General features: G+C 45.2%; 1 protein-coding gene across 5 annotated transcripts in view; it reads right to left on the bottom strand.

Annotated features, from left to right (window-relative positions):
- Nucleotides 1–16,595, bottom strand: part of Marchf8 (membrane associated ring-CH-type finger 8) — a 69,144-nt gene that overhangs the window by 3,746 nt on the left and 48,803 nt on the right. For 4 of the 5 annotated variants that reach the window (XR_009056353.1, XM_057757993.1, XM_057757914.1 and 1 more), the window contains exons 3-7: nucleotides 13,712–13,762; nucleotides 4,428–4,513; nucleotides 3,369–4,214; nucleotides 1,933–2,113; nucleotides 123–270 (exon numbers count right to left, since the gene is read on the bottom strand). Coding sequence is in view for 4 of the 5 variants with exons in the window: in XM_057757993.1 (XP_057613976.1) it covers nucleotides 123–270; nucleotides 1,933–2,113; nucleotides 3,369–4,214; nucleotides 4,428–4,513; nucleotides 13,712–13,762 (1,312 nt within the window). In the remaining variant the exon portion in view is untranslated. The remainder of the gene's footprint in view (nucleotides 1–122; nucleotides 271–1,932; nucleotides 2,114–3,368; nucleotides 4,215–4,427; nucleotides 4,514–13,711; nucleotides 13,763–16,595) is intronic. The other variant, XM_057758199.1, reaches the window with a different exon arrangement.

Raw genomic sequence — 16,595 nt, forward strand, 5'->3', positions numbered from 1 at the left:
TCCTCCTTGGTATTCACCCTTTACAAACCCAGGTGTTCATGGCCTGAGAGAAACAGAGCTCTGAACCTCAGACCTCGGGCCCCGGGGCCTGTACAACACTCATCTCACGGCCCGGCACTCACCTGTCACCTGACCCTGCTTGATTTCCTCTGCGGTGCGGTCAATGAGCACATACAAGGACCAGACCACACAGGTGATAGCAATGACATGGAATGTCACTGAGCACATGATCTTCCTCCGTTCACTGGCCGTCATCTGCAACTTTTCCCACTGGAAAAGATAACACAGAGAGCGTGAGGCTCAGACTCAGAGCAAGGGCCACAGTAGGAGTGACTGCTGCTCACAGTTATGATCGGCTTTCCTTCCCTCCCACTCCCAGGCCAGATCCATTTGCCCAAACACCCAAAACTACTTTGAACCACTTGGCTTCAAAGAGGTAGCAGGCACAGGAACTTTCTGTGCAATGAAGGAAAACTGGGATTGAGATGAGCAGTGCCCGCCCATTAGCTAGTCTCTCATTCCTGTAAGCAGACAATGAAGAGCTTGGCGTTGAGCATGTCAGCTGGGACGCAGCTATGTGGTAACTGACATGGAGGGATGGAAGAGCGATGAGATCACAACACACTAGAATGAGTCACATCGATGCTGTGAAGGGGAACGGCAGAAGCTCTCACTCTTTGGTCCTCTGCTACTTTGGCAGCAACAGCTTGAAATCGATGCTTAAGAGTTCCTGGTACAAGCAGCCTTTGCCAGTGCCATCCCTCTAGGAGCTCATTAACTTACTCCAAACAGATTGGCCTTGTCATTTACTGGTTCCCAAATCAGAAGAAAAGACATAAAAGTAGAGAGAGAGAACAAAGTGTAAACATTCTTCACATCTTCTGCTAATGATGGCCACAGACTATCAGGCTAAGCTGAGAACAGAGTTTCACTGATGATCTGTACTCCCCAAGTGTTACCAGATCACGTGATAGATTCACAGAGAGTAGGTCCCAGGAGATTTTGGCCAGGCAAAACCTTTTCTTGAGCAGTTTGAACCTGCCTTCTCTAATACCCAACTGCTTTCTATTGGGATTTTAGAAGTCACAAGATCCCCGGGTTTCCCAACAGAAGCACAGTCAGCATCTTGGTGTCCTCTGTGCCTGGATTCTCTCTTTCCTAAAAGGCCCACAGCTCAACCCTCTCACACTCCTGAAGTGCTCACATTCACGGCGGCCCCAGAGGCTACTTTTCTCCATTGGCAATCTGACCCCTCTAAAGCCCTTTTACTTTGCCTGAAAAACTTTCACAGCTAGGATGACTCCCAAAGTCAAACTGTTTACAACCCCCTCCTCCCGTGAAGATCACTTCTTTCTCTGTGTGCTCCACTGCCAAGTAACTTAGCACTTAGATGGCTCCATAACGTGTGAGTTCCCTAATAATGCTTTTGACACTGTAAAACTCTTTTCTCCTTCCAAATGTGATCTTTTGGGCTGGGCATAGAAAGAGATATATGAAACGGACAAGGATGAACAAAAAGCCAGTGCCAAGGAGACAGCAGTGACTTAGGGCACCTCCTCATCCAAAAACCCTTTCATCCAGCAAATACCTAACAAAAATATACAAAACACGTGGACTGTGCTAAACTGGGTTGAGTGTTGGGGAGTGTGTGTCCTAACTAGAGACACAAAGCACACAGTTACTACATAAGAAGGTAAGCACAAAGCAAGTTGTCACAAGACAGCTGGTGGTCAAGGGAGAGAAGAGGGACAGCCGAACAGTCTCAGTGCGAAAGAAGAGAAGCCTTATGAATGAAGGTTGGACCTCAGATATCACTACCAGAAACAACCATCTACAACACGAACTCCAGCCCCCGATTTTTAAAGCAGTGACCACGGGTGGCCCAGGATAGTCTGAAGGGATGACTCTCCCAGAGTGCCCCTTCTTACGTACTTTCCTCAAAGGTTTCAGCTTGGTCTCCATGATGAACTCGTACTTGCAGAGCTCACAGCAGCGTGTATCAGAACTCTTGATCCACTGCTGCAGGCAAGCCTGATGCACGAAATGAAGGCTTCCTGTGCAGTGACAGGGGGTGATCAGAGGGCTTTCATCATCGCCTTCACAGTGGCAGATCCTGTGGCGGAAGACAAACTCATCAGTGGAAGATGGGCCCACAGCAGGGAAGATGGTGGGCTACCAGAAGGCCAATTCCTCCGCAAATGAAAGTTCAGAAATAAACACCATAAAAGTGACTATCAGCACAGAGACACACAAGCACAAATGAGAAAAAACACGACTAGCTGAATGTCAGCTTACCATATCAGCAACGTCAGGATGGCATTTGGCAACAGAAAAGGAAGAACAACGGTACAAGAAATGACAAAATAGGCATTTTTAGGGAAGACTTCAAACTTGAAAGATAAAATTAGGCAACAATAAAGACACCTTCCAGAACATAAGACATTAGAGGAAAAACAAAACCCAAATCAGCATCCTCAATTTCAAAATAGTACAGTGGCTTCAAAGGCCACTCTAAGAAGCCTCTCTATGAAGTCACACGTACAAGAGCTACCCCTCCCACCCTCTCTTGGAAATCGAGCAGAGATCACAGTACTTTCTCTCCACTTAAAATTCCAAATGATTCTGCAGCTTCATTTCTCTTGGGGACTAATCATGGCATTAAAGGGAGAATTATTAAAGCAGTCATTATTTCCAAGGAAACATCTTAAATTCAATTACTAACCTCCATGAATTTAGGCTTTTGAGAACAGCGATCTTTCCAACAGCTGGATAACAGGTAGGAACAGCTGTTGTGAAGAGGGCCTGCCCTGGCCTGGCTAGATTGTTGTGTTATTCATTTCAGAAATGGGTTTTCAGATCCAACCACAAGCAATGTAACAGCACATTAAGAAGGGGAGACTAGGGGAGGCACAGGAGTGGGAACATATGAGCTCAAACTGGGCCCAGTAAAGATGCTGTGCAAGAAGAACACAGGTGGGAAGTAGAGTTAGGACCTGGGCAAGGGCAGGACACACAAGAGGAAGGAAAGGAGGGAGGGAACAAGAAGGGGAGGACAGGAGGTGTGTGGATGAACTACTAGAGACAAGCCACTCATAGAGGCAGGCTAGGAAGCTGGGGTGCTACTTCCCTTCTTCCCACATATTCAGGCAAAGCCTACTTATCTTGCTGAGAGGAGTCGGTTTAATATGTGTGGTTTCTGCAGCTTATGAAATTAGTTTCCAAATGGTATCACTGTTTGGAAAACACAATTGCTCTACAGCTGGCAATAGATGTCTACTGCTCACTTTGCAGAAAGCTCACATAGTAAATCAAGGTAAAGCTATGAAGGTGTTAGCAGAGACAGCTGAAGGTGGCCCTGGTAAACCAACCTGCAGGCATCCCCTGAGGTGGACACGGGAGAGATGGGGGTGCATTTTTCAGAGAGCGGAGAAGGACAATCCAGGTCACTATCCTTCTCTACTGAGCAGAGGGGTGCACGCAGGACCCTGCTCTTCAGTTTGGCAGATGATGTATCCTCAAAGACGTCGTCATCTCCCATTTCATCAGAACAGAAGTCCGTGCTCCCTGCCAGCCAGCTGGAGGACTTGGCAGTATGCAGATGGCTGGCATGGGTTTCCAGCTCATGGAACCTATGCAGGCTGCTGGCACTTGAGCCACGGGACAGTGAGAACAGGTACCGAAGCAGTCGCTGGCTTCTCAACCTGGCCTCACCATCGGCTTTCTCCTCCAAAAGTGGGATGCGTATGTTCCCTTTGCCAACTTCCCTCTTCGAGGCAGCTGAATGGTTGGTAGAAAGGGATAAGGCCCGCGAGTGTTTGGAATGGTCGTGGGGAGGGCAGTGCTCTGCTCCTTTTTCTTTATGATGGAGCTTCTTTTTTTTGAGGGATGGACCTTGAGGAAGCACCAGTTTCCCTTCAGAACAAGTTCTTTCCATGTAGTCAAAGCTTTCCAAAGCATCCTGGGTCTTCTCACCCACATCACTTAGGGACTTGGAGAATCTGAGTGCTCTTCTGGCCTTAGTATTCTTAGCAGGCCTCAAGGCTTGGTCCCAGTCTGAACCAAAGGGATTTCCCTTTGATGCCTGTAATGTGTCTTTACAGATAACTGTCACAGTGAGCCCTGGCGTCAGAGAACTCTGGCATGGAGGAGCTTTCAAGACAACAGCAGACTGCATGGGACCGTAGTGACAACACTCAGAACACAGTGCACTGGAACTGCACGCAGAACAGTGGGATAAAGCACAGAAAGGAAAAACAAGTTTAAAGAGAGCAGACATCAGAGTGGGGAATGAGACTGGGTCATAACTTGGTGAGCAAACAGCACATAACACCGAGCTGCTTAGACCAAAGGTGGAAGGATGGAGCAAATGGAAAGCTGAGGATTCTGGGCCGACACAGGCCACGGGAGCGCGTGAAGCAGAGTGTTACCTGCAGATGTCCTGGTTGGACGGTGTGACAGAAGTGCGAGAGAAGGAAGACACTGGAGCCGTCGTGGGTGGAGGGCTACTCCCAGCCTGCAATGACACACCTCAGTCAGTGTTTATGAAGAAGTCAAGAGACCCACACACAAAATCTCCTTGTGAATGTCAGCGGGTGGAAAATCAAATGATGTCTGCTGTTCCCACTGCTCTGAGAGGAGTCTGTATTAGTCCTTTGTTGTGCTTTGTTGAGACAGGGTCTCATTTTATAGCTTTAGCTGACCTGAAAATCACTATATAGGCCAGGCTGCCCTGAACTCAGAGATCAGCCTGCCTCTGCCTCCTGAGGGCTGGGATTAAAGATATGTACCATAGGCCTGTCTGGAACATGCATCAAACCCATACAAGTCCAGGCAAGGAAACTCTAACCATTCTTTTTCCTCATCTGTAAAGAAAAATATAGCTAAGAGATATAAAATACAGCTAAGACCATAAACCATACTTCCAAGCTCTGAAGATTCAGCAGTTTTCCCCCTTATGCAAATATATAAACTTCCTAGTAAGTCCGGAAACCGAGTCCTATAAGGTACCCCAGCAATGTGAAGGAAAGCAGGCCAGGTGTCTTCCCGCCAGCACTCCTCTTCACCTGGTTCCTGAGACAATGCTCCCCAAGGCTGCCAAGTGGTTTCCTCCCTGAGCACCTTACACACAGAAGCAGAGTGCTGAGCCTCAAAGTCTTACTGCCTGTCACAACCCTGGGCCAAGGACCTTGGCTGAAGAGGAGATGGGGCATACGGGGCTTCCCAAGAAATCTAATCTTAGAGTTGAGGATTAAGAGACATACTCAAGAAATTCAAACTTGAAAGAACTGTAATGAGCTCACAGGACATAGCAGAGCCATGAATAGCAGTGAGCAAGCCAGAAGGAAGGAAAAGACTAGACAGAGATGATTTATTACAATGAGAAATGGATGGAGAGAAAGAGGAGCTGGAAGAAGGGCCACACTAAAAATGTAAAGCCACTGTGGTTCCCTAGGCATCAGAGAAACCCATTCTCTAGCCTTCAGGACCCTGGCACCTCTCACACACCTTTCTTTTTCTGACAATGAGGACACATGCTTAGTGTGAAACCTGCAAGGTCTTACTGTTGTACAAATCTCAGAGGCTCTCCCCAGCCCCAGATGGCACAGGCCAGTTAGTCCACGTGGTCCCGAGGCGGGCGAGGCTGCTGGTGTGGAGCAGGGCACTGTCTCACAGCCCTTGTCGCATTTACAGCATTTCCACACTGTCTTCCCACAGTGGGTCCTCCTGCTCCAGGCTCCCAAATGCTGGGACTACCGGTGTGTGCCACCACGCCTGGCTCACAGCAGAAGGCACCCTACACTGACGATGGCCGATCATGGTGTGCAGGCCATGACTGTGTATTACTGGACCCAGTTTATGAGCTGTAGTTCTGTGGAAGCAGCAGCACAGAGGGCTTGCACTAGCGCCAACACGAACATATGAGGTAATGCACCGCACGACATTCAGGCAGCTACAGTGTTACTAGAACTTTCCAGCTGCATTACGATCTTTGGGATCACTGCCATCACTATTCAGTCCACTGCTGCTCAAAACATCATTGTATGGCACACGCCTATGAGCACATCCATGCCTTCTTAGAATAGGGAGCCTGAGTGACAATCTGCTCAGTGAAACCCAACAAACTGCAGGAAAAGAATCACGCTCCTTGAGTAAATTTCCATCTCTGTTCACCTTACTGAGAGTACACTCAGAGCTCCTCCCTGGCCCACAAGTGACTGAGAACTAGCCTCACTTTCTGAATGCACACTAAGAGGATACACTCATCTTGGTACTCCACCAATGAGGCATCAGCCATCCAAACAGCACTGCCACCTCCCAGAAACTGTCTTCTCTCCTCTACTGCCAAAGTTCAAGCATACCAGTCTGGAAAGAAGTCTTGTATCATAAAGTTAAACATCTCTAATCTAACTCAATCTTAAGAAATTTGACCCAGAAGCTACATGTTAATATGGTATATGAAGATACTGAAGTCACCGGTCTCATTCTTTAGCCTATCGGAGTCAACAAGCAATCTACACTGCAGAACTGAGCACACACACAGACACTGGGCATTGTTCTAGTTAGTCTCTTTGTCAGTTTGACAGAATCTAGAGTCACCTGAGAAGAGGAAACTTCAACAGGGAAAATGCTTTTATTAGGTTGGCCTGTAGGCAAACCTGTGGGGACATTTTCTTAGTTAATGAGTGATGTAGAAGGCCCCAGACTATGGGCAGTGCTACCCCTAGGCAAGGCAGCCCTAGTCTGTATAAAAGAGTAGGCTGAGCCAGCCATGGGGAGCGAGCCAGTCAGCAATGTTCTTCCATGGGTTTACTTGAGCTCTTGCTCCAGGTTCCTGCTCTGCTTGAGTTCTTGGTTACTGTAAGATGAGTCACTCTTCTCCCAAACTGCATGGTTATGGTCTTTCTCACAGAAATAGACAGGGATTGGTACAAGGATCACAGGGTATTGCTGTGACAGATCTGACCATGTTGCTTTGGAGAGGACTGCGAAAATGCTTGGAACTTTGGGAGAGCAGAGCTGTTAAGATGAAGGCCTGGATTGTATATTGTAGAGGAAAGGGCCATTCATAGGATAGCTGGAGTTAAGAATCTGTGCTTTCTGGTCAGCCATTACTGAAAAATCAGCTGTGATCCACAAGAGACCAGAATCACTGAAGTGAAACTTTTGCTTTACTAGGACAATTAATGGTGGAGATGAAGAACCAGTAAGGACTAAAAGAAACCAGATCATTGAGGTGAAAACTTCTGGGAAGCATTCCCTCATGATGACCACAGAGATATGTGGTCCAGAGATGGTCAAATTTGTATCTCAAACTAGTAGCTGAACTTAATAATGTACTAGACTCTTCCAGATGGTACAGGTTTGGTTCGCATGAGAGCTGCAAGGTTTAAGGGTCTGTGGACAGTAGCTGGCTTGGCACTGTGTAAATCCAGACAGGGCACTGATGAAAGGTAACAGCCTCAGTCGCAGAGGAGATGCCAAGGTTGAAGGGGTCATGAAGAAAAGTGAAAGTTTAGCACCTTGTGGCAGGGTTGAGGTCCTGAAGAGAGGCCTGGAGGCCTTTGCTGAAAATGCAGTCCATGGAGATGCCGGGACTGTGGGATGAACAAGAATAACGGCAGGGTGGAGGGCAGCTAGCAGAAGCCTATGCAACAAGCTGCATGCACTGCTGATGGCAGAGCCAGTGAACAGAGCAGCCCAAAGTCCTCTGGAGCCCGAAAGATCAAGCTCCACTGGGCTACTTACACATCTGTACTTGGGTTTTGCTTCAATGGGTATTTTAAAAAGACTTTGGATATTTTAAAGAGACTGAACTTTTAATGTGTTTGAATTTTTAAAGACACAGACTTTTAAAATTATATACTATGTTTTATATTGTGATGGCAACATGGAAACTTGAGGATAAAAAGGAAAGGAAAGGTTATGGCTTAATAGTAATAAATCAGTAAATCTAGTTAACAAGGGGTCAACTGTGCTGGTTAGTTTTTTTTGTCATCTTGACACAGAGTCATCTAAAAAAAAAAAAAAAAAAGAAAGACTATTGAGAAAATGCCTTCATCAGATTGGCCCGTAAGCAAGTCTGTGCGGGCATTTTCTTGATTAATGATTGATATAGGAGGGCTCAGATCACTATGAGAAGAGTCATCCCTGGACAGGTAGCCATGGGTTGTATAAGAAAGCAAGCCAAGCAATCCTTGAGAGAACAAATCAATAAAAATGTTTCTCCATGATTCTGCTTGAGCTCCTGTGTCCAGGTTTCTGCCCTGCTAAAAGAGGCCAGACTTCCCTTCATAAGGGACAGTATGCTATCAGATGAGGTAAATATTTTCTTCCCCTAAGTTGCTTTTGGTCATGGTCTTTCTCACAGCAACATTAATAAATTAAGACAAGCATATTCTTTAAATACACTACTAGACAGAGTTCTTAAGAATCTAAAGTTTAATTTACTTGGAGATATGATAATAACAAGCCCAGGGCAGCCTCTGTCACTTCCCAGGATTTTTCCTGAAATAAAGTGAGAAATGGGTCTCAGGACACTAAGTTCTCCACCTCAAGTTGCATGGGCCTATGCACCATCCTTCTCTTTTCCCAGCATCTTCAATCCATGGCAGTCACCAAAGGCCCCATCCACCCCTTGGAAGCTCCACCTATGATGAGCTAAGCACACAAGGTCTGTGGTACCAAAGCTTTACTGTCAATCACACAGGGAGGCAGACCGAGACTTATTTTAAAATGCCCGCACTCCTGTAATTTCTGGTATTCTCTACTTTCTAGTCCCCCGACCACTTTGAGACTGAAAACTCATGAGCCAGCTCTGTTTAGCTGCCACAGCAAAGGCCAAAAATATATCATGAAGGCACAGCACACAAGAGAGAAATAAGTCTTCGCTTACCCCACCCCCTTGAAAACGTGATGGAAGGCCCATGTGTATTCACACCTTCACTGCTGTGCAGTAACCTCATCTGTGCTGTGGGTCAAACTCAACTGGGGGTACTGACGTATAAACAAAAGCTCCACCCCACAAGGGATGGAAGACAGAGGGAATTACCTAGCCAGTTCCTCTGTTAGCTTAGACAGGAACCAAATCCACTTTGCTGGGTTGTGAAAGGACTGGACTGTGGAGGAGATGAGGTCTAATCTGGAAAACTGTGTCCAACCAGGGTCAGTGTCCTGGGAAGAGGTGGGTTTCATTTGGAAAGCTGAGTCAAGAGAAATACCTGCCATTCTTCTCTCAACTCCAAATAATGTACGTCAAAGGGGCATAATGGGAGTGACCATATCTATGCATAAGCAGAGGAAGGACATGAGGCAGAGCTAGGAGGCAGGAGGACAGAGCCCGATAACAGAGCCTCAGTCATGCAGGAAGCCTCACACTGTGAGGCCTACGTACTTCCTACAGAATCCCCGTCTCAGGAGCATCACAGAGAACTCACAAAACAGTCTGAGCAGTGCGAGTTCTAATTGGTCTTAATAATAAAAACATGGAGTCAGATATTAGGGGGTGAAAGATGAAAGATTGGAGAAACAGAGCAGTCAGTCACTAGTTCTCACCTCTATCGAATCCTCAGACTGAATGGGCAATCCAGTCTCTAGGAATCCTCAGACTGGAAGCCTTCTCTACAAAACCTCGGACTGAATCCTGAGCTCCTGTCTCCTCCCACCTTATATTCCTCTCTTTGCCCAGCCATATGCCTCCTGTCTCCATCTCCCTAGTGCTGGGATTAAAGGTGTGAGCCACCACTGCTTGGCTCTGTTTCTCTTTTAGACTAGATCAATCTCATGTAACCCAGGGATGCCCTTGAACTCACAGAGATCCGGCTGCCTCTGTCTCCCAAGTGCTGGGATTAAAAGTGTGTGCCACCGTCTGACCTCTATGGCTAACTAGTATGGCTAGCTCTACCCTCTGACCTCCGGGCAAGCTTTATTTGTCACAAACAAACAAAATAATCACTACAGGTCTGTGTCTGGCAGCAGACACCAAGTACAGCAAGACAGTGGCTGTGGTCCAAGATAGGAAAGGCATGAAGGTAAAGATAAAGCCCAGTTTTTATTTAGGAAAGAAGATGAGTCCTCTACTAACGGGCCTGCCCTGATTTCATCAACCATCTCTTGAAAAATATTACAAGGTATTCTTAGCAGGTAATACCCAAACCCCAACAAGCCTCCAAATGACAAACACAAAAGTGTCTGCTCTTATTAGATCACAAAGTTTTAAGAAAAAATGTCAAGCTACTTAGTTATTATACACAAATGACTTCAATCCCCCAGTAAAAACAAGAAAACCAGCAAGGTGTGGGCATGTGCTTAGAAACTGAAAACCAATTTATTTACACATCAAGTACCAAAATGCTTTTAAGTACTCAAGCATTCCTCTAAGGCCATGCACACAGCCCAAGATGATCTCTCTTGTTCAAAGGCAGCTATGGGAGCACATCTCATGGCCAACAGGGTGGGACACAGTATTTTAGAGATCCTGTTTATCAAAGCACCTTTTAATTTGTGTTTCTTTCTCAGGAAGCTGCTAAAGGTTACTGTCCTCCCACTCCAAGCTAAAAGGTAGTGATTTGTTGCTAAGCACCAGTTCAGCAGGCCTGACTTCATAATGCAGACCCAGCCCCACTGGGTATCTGGAGTCACTGAGATTATATCTCAAAAAACTCAGCTTAGTAAAATTACTCTGTGAAAGCCAATGCTTCACTGTCAGAGGCTCCTTTCTATAAATAAATACCCAGTTGTACCCATCCTAAACAGTGAGCTACAATTAAAGAAGAGGCTACTCTGTGGCTGCTCTGATACATACATCACGGCTCTTGCTGGAAGGCTGTGCCAAGAACCAGCCTTCGCAAGAGCAATTAACTAGTCTGGTCATTAAAAAGTGAATAGACACAATATAGAATTCATGGGGGAGAATGTGTAATAAAGAACTACTGAATACAAAAGTATTTCTATTATAAATGACTCACTGCTGCCTAGCAAGTGGCATTAACACTGAGTTCTCTTCTTTCCTGGCCTGTTGGTACCCAGTCATGTGGACAGCAGTATGTCTCCAGCACAATGAGAGCCATAGGGCACAGACTGAAAGAAGAAAAGCTGCAGCAGAAATGCTTTCTTAAGACTTGCCTTCCTGAAGTCTCCACAGCCAGACTCTCCACAAAATAACAATATTTATAACAAACACCAAAGGTCACACTTTCTGAGCAAAGATGCTTCATAGCTCCAGAAACTAAAGCTCTGACCATATAAAGGTTTAAAATCATCAGTGATGGGTTTGATCAAAGGGCTTTGTCTGTGTATGTATAGTTCACTCAAAAGGACCTTTCACTAATGTAGCTTTCTTTAAACAGTTGTTTTTTTTACTACCAAGAATAATTATTACAGAGTTTTGGGGTGGTGGCAGAAGAGGTTTTTGACTCCAGAGTCCTCAGTGTGCTCTGGGATGACTTCACTGAACAGACCATCAGAGTTCAGTCATTTAAACAGCAGGCCAAGGACCCCAGGAAACAGCTCAGCTAACAGTCAAGTACAAGGAACTGACTTCTATTCCTAGAGCCTATAGGACTGGTAGGAGGAACTTGGTGTTTTACAATTATTCTTCTGAATTCTTTGTCTAGAATTTCATGTAATTCACTTGTATTAGAATGCATTACTGAGGAATTTCTATGTATCAGAGGGGACATTCTGCTTCATTTTTCCCGTTTCACGTATTTCTGCAGTGGGGCTTGTGCATCAGGGATAGTTTCCATGGCTAGGTTTTTTTTGTTTATTAGTTATATTCCTTGAATTAAAGTATTCGCAAGGTTCAGGTGGGACTAGTATATTTACAGCAGTTCACTAGCTAAATCCCCAGTTCACACCCTCTGGGAACCAAGTGTCACCCCTACATGACCTCAGAGTGCAGACCCAAAACTACTTGGTGGGCCCACTAGGAAAACATGGTATCACTGAGGTTAAAACCTCATCACTTCTAACTCCAGTAACCATGGGGAAAGAACAAAGCAGCAAGGTGCACGGTAAGTTAATAATTATTAAGTGGGCAGTGGTCGATGCCTTCAATCTTGGGAGGCAGAGGCAGGCAGATCTCTGTGAGTTCAAGGCCAACCTGGTCTACATAGTAAATTCCAGGACAGCCAGAGTTACATAGTAAGACTTTGTCTCAAAACAAAAAGAAAACGGAAGGAAGGAAGGAAGGAAGGGAAGAAAGAAAGAGGGTGAGAGGGGGGAAGGGTATTAATTATTAGGTCAACCGAGAAAAGCATTAAGGAGGGAAAGGTTGGCTGGGATGGGGAAGCTGAAATATAGTTAGGGTCCGCAGAACTTAAAGATATGAAAGGTTACAGTTAAGTGAAGAACCAGGAAGATGGTGCTGTGAGTAAGGTAATTGCTGCACAGGCACAAGAACCCCGGTTTGACTCCCCAGGACCCATGTAAACTGCCAAATCAGTGCATGTCTGCTCCTATGGAGAGAGGGGAGGTGGAGACGGGAGAACCATGGAAGCTCATGGTGAACAGGGTGGAAGGTGAGGACTGACTTTAATGAATACACTGACAGCAGCTATAAATGAAAACGAGGCACGCACTAGGGGCAGTGCTGTGCTACCTATGACCTCACTTTGGAAGAGAAGGCAAAAGAAATGCTAGCTCAAGGGCCAGTATGGACTTATAACAGTGAGATCCTCTCAAACCCAAACAAAGCAAGCAAGGAGCACACGTAGCTTCATTTTAGAGGACCTCAGAGGTTCCGAGGCAGCAGGACAGGTTTTTGCTATGTTGTTCAAGTCTTCCTGTCAGGACCGTACTCTGCATGACAAAGACATGGGGAAAGGCTCAAACCCACACAGTAATCTGCATGATCATGCCTGGGCAAGGGGTCAGACTGATCTGGGGTAAGAGTACTACCCGGAGAAAGACCCTGTGGGAAGCTGCTGTCCCCTGGGCCAGATCCTAGCAGGCAATGAGTCTCTAGAAAGCTATCTACAGGAAGACACTGCGGGAGGGACAGACGCAGCACGGGACCACATGACAAGCAGGATGAGGACAACACAGTAAGAACGGTGGACCAGAAAGGAAGGGCGAGCCTGGAAACACCGTGAGCAACTCAGCTCTGGACTATTTACTTCAGATGTCTTGTCACCCGAGTCATAGAAATCCATTTCCAGCCAAACACATTCCTACCTGGAGAAACAAACTCTGGTGCCTGAGAGTTCTCTGCCTGAAAAGAATGATTTGAGGTGGTGGGGATGGAGTTTCTCTAGAAGTCACCTCCCCTGGCACACACTCCAAGTTGCCTCACTGGAAAATGACACCTGTCACAAGCTTTACATGGTCCCAGAGCAAACTATAGAAATCATCAAGAAAAGAGGGCTGGGAAAGGGCTGAGGTGGCACAGCGCCTGCCGCCTGAGCACAAGAAAGTGAGCTTGGATTCCAGTTGGTCTTGCTGAATTAATGAGCGCCAGACAGATCCGATCTCAAAAAAGTGAGATAGATAGAGAACAATAAATGAATACACCTGATGCTGACCTCTGGCTTCCAGAGGTCACAGATGCACGAGCATGCATACGGGAACATGTATACACATGTACTAGCATGCATACAAGAACATGTTACATGCAACCTCCCCATTTTCAAAAAAATGAGAGTTTTAATACAGGTAAATTCTAAGAACATAAAAGTCCCAGAGTACAAAATAATGTATTTTGGTGGCACTTCACCTTAGAAATGTTGCTTGGATGACTCATGGAATGTCCCAAAGTCTTCTCATTCTGCAAGAAAGTCAAAACAGGTAGCAATTATTAAGCTGTGATTAAAGACATACAAAGAACAAACAATCAATTACGACACTTCTAGTAACAAGTTATTCCTGTAAGCACACACCACTATACTAGATGTATATTCCTAGGAATTAAAATTGGAAATTTGGGCAAAAGTAAATAAAACAATGGTCCTTTCCCTAAAGGAACTTATCAAGGAAAGAGCAGGGTACTGGAACTATAAAAATAAAGCCACAATAACTGTCTTAAGATACTTTCAAGTCATAGTTCAGAGTCATGGATGGGTACCTCTTTGACCAGAACTGCTTAACTAAGTGCACCTCGTACCCTCTTCCCATTTAAACAGAAACCTCACTGTATGTGCCTAAAGACAGATTGGGGAGGGGGCACTAGATAGACCTCTTTGTTTTGTTAGCTGACAAGAAATCACACCTACATTACACATTAAGAGGCTGATATCTGACCAGAATATCATTGATTGTGAGGAGATTAGAGTATTGCAGGTCCAGAGCCAAACTACCTTGGGGATCTAAAGCCTTTTTTAAGATAATCATTCATTGTTCACTGCTGTGTATGACCTAAAACTCCCGTGGCTGTGAATCACAGACCCTCCGGCTGCTCCCTCACATGCCAAGCTTCATGCTCCTGGCAAGCTCTATCCTATCCAGCAGGCACCTAGACAATACAGGTCACATATTAACCTAAGCCCCTCCTTTCCCTAGGAGACCTTGAAGAGGGTGCACCCTGCTTTGTCTGGGAAATTGTAGTTCTCTTGCTTCAGAACCTGGCCATACTGTGTTGCTTGTTTCTGCAGTGTGACTGTAACACAGCTCCCCAGAGACAGCCTGAACCTGACTGAATGTGCTGTCCGTGTCTACAATGTGACTGTAACATAGCTCCCCACAGGGAGACAGCCTGAACCTGACTGTACGTGCTGCCTGTGTCTACAATATGACTGTAACACAGCTTCCCACAGAGACAGCCTGAACCTGACTGTACGTGCTGCTTGTGTCTACAATGTGACTGTAACACAGCTCCCCACAGAGAGATCACAACTTTTTCTTACTCTCTGGCTTTCCTTCCTTTCTGACCCTAAAGTCTAACAGTGACTACCAGGAATGTAATTTTGGACTGTATAAACAGATTCATAGTTGTTGCCTACCCAGAACTAAATATGTCATTAGATAGACTCTGAGGCCTCTTACAAAGGTTTCTCTGCTTTGATGTCACTTGTCTGCCTCATGCTTCCACCAGTGTATTATGACCAAGGCCATAATTTGTTATTTTCTTTGTTCTGTTATGATGTAGGTGGGTCTTCTATCTATCTGTTGTTTCATTGGTTAATTAATAAAGAAAACTGCTTGGCCTGATAGGTCAGAACATAGGTGGGTGGAGTAGACAGAATAGAATGCTGGGAAGAAGGGAAGTGAGGTCAGACGCGATGGAGCCAGCCGCCAGATCAGACATGCTGAATCTTTCCCGGTAAGCCACCACCTCGTGGTTCTACACAGATTATTAGAAATGGGTTAATCAAGATGTGAGAGTTAGCCAATAAGAGGCTAGAACTAACGGGCCAAGCAGTGTTTAAAAGTGTGTGTTGTTATTTCGAGTGTAAAACTAACCATGCGGGAGCCGAGCAGGATGAAAAGCAGGCCTGCTCACTGCTCTCATACTACACTGTTACTATAAAAACCTCATGAAACTGTTACCATACTGGAACATTGTATTTAGGATGACATATATTTGTGTTCCTGGGTCACAGGCACTCCAGTTTGGCGCTAGAATAGTCAGTCTCACTCTCTCTAAGAGCTTTACTTGTTGCATCATTAGTTATGGTGCCTTAAATGTGGAACCCCAAGGCCAAGTCACCCTAATGGGAGAAGTCACCCAGATCAGAGCCAGGTACTGGTATTGGTCCTTCTACTGATAGCCTGACACTGCTTTATGGGTAGAGGTTGGTGTTCTGATGCTCTCATCAAACCTTGGTTTGGTTTGGTCTAGTAGTTTATTCTCAGATGGTTGTTTAGGATTCTAGTTGCTGGCTACCTTTCATGGTTTGCTTTCAGAGCACTTGGTTTAAGGTATCCATTTTGTTTGTTTACTCTGAAAACACTTTGGTTTCAAGTGTAGCCTTGGCTGGCCTGGAACTTTCTCTGCAGATCAAGCTAACCTTGAACTTACAGAGATCCTCCTGAGTGCTGGGATTAAGGTGACTAAAAGCACAACTCTAGCACTGCTACTATTCAGTGTGCTATGTGTTCACATTCTGTTGTCTCCCCTGCCACTCCTCCATACTGAATACAAGGATGGAGGAAATGTTAGAAAAACAGTTCTTTGATACTCCAGCTAGTTTTATTTGATACTGTGTTAATTCAACTTGCAACTATTGGGGGGGATGGCTCTAATTAAAGAAATTGGGAACATTCAATAGCTACATTTTTGACTGCTAAATGAAAATACCTAGGCAACAGAAATATGGATTATGACTGGGCACCTTGCTTTAGTTGAAATTTAAAATCATTTAAGGAAAGAAAAATATATAACTGATAGCTTACAAATTCAGAAAGGGGAAAATGCATGTTTTTCCTCATATGTGGATTCTAGCCAAAAAAATGTATGTGTGTGTGTATACACACACACACATACCCAAAATCATAAACAGGATTGTGACTATGACTTATAAAATGATATTCAACATATATACTAAGGTAAACTTACTCAAAGTAAGACAAAATGCATCATTAATCATAAGGCAGTACAACCTAAATTAATAGTCATGTAGCTGTCTGCTCTGCTTTGCTTGTTAATTCCTTTTAGAACTTTA

Source organism: Chionomys nivalis, chromosome 1 (genome assembly GCF_950005125.1).
Source record: "Chionomys nivalis chromosome 1, mChiNiv1.1, whole genome shotgun sequence".
Lineage (NCBI taxonomy): Eukaryota > Metazoa > Chordata > Mammalia > Rodentia > Cricetidae > Chionomys > Chionomys nivalis.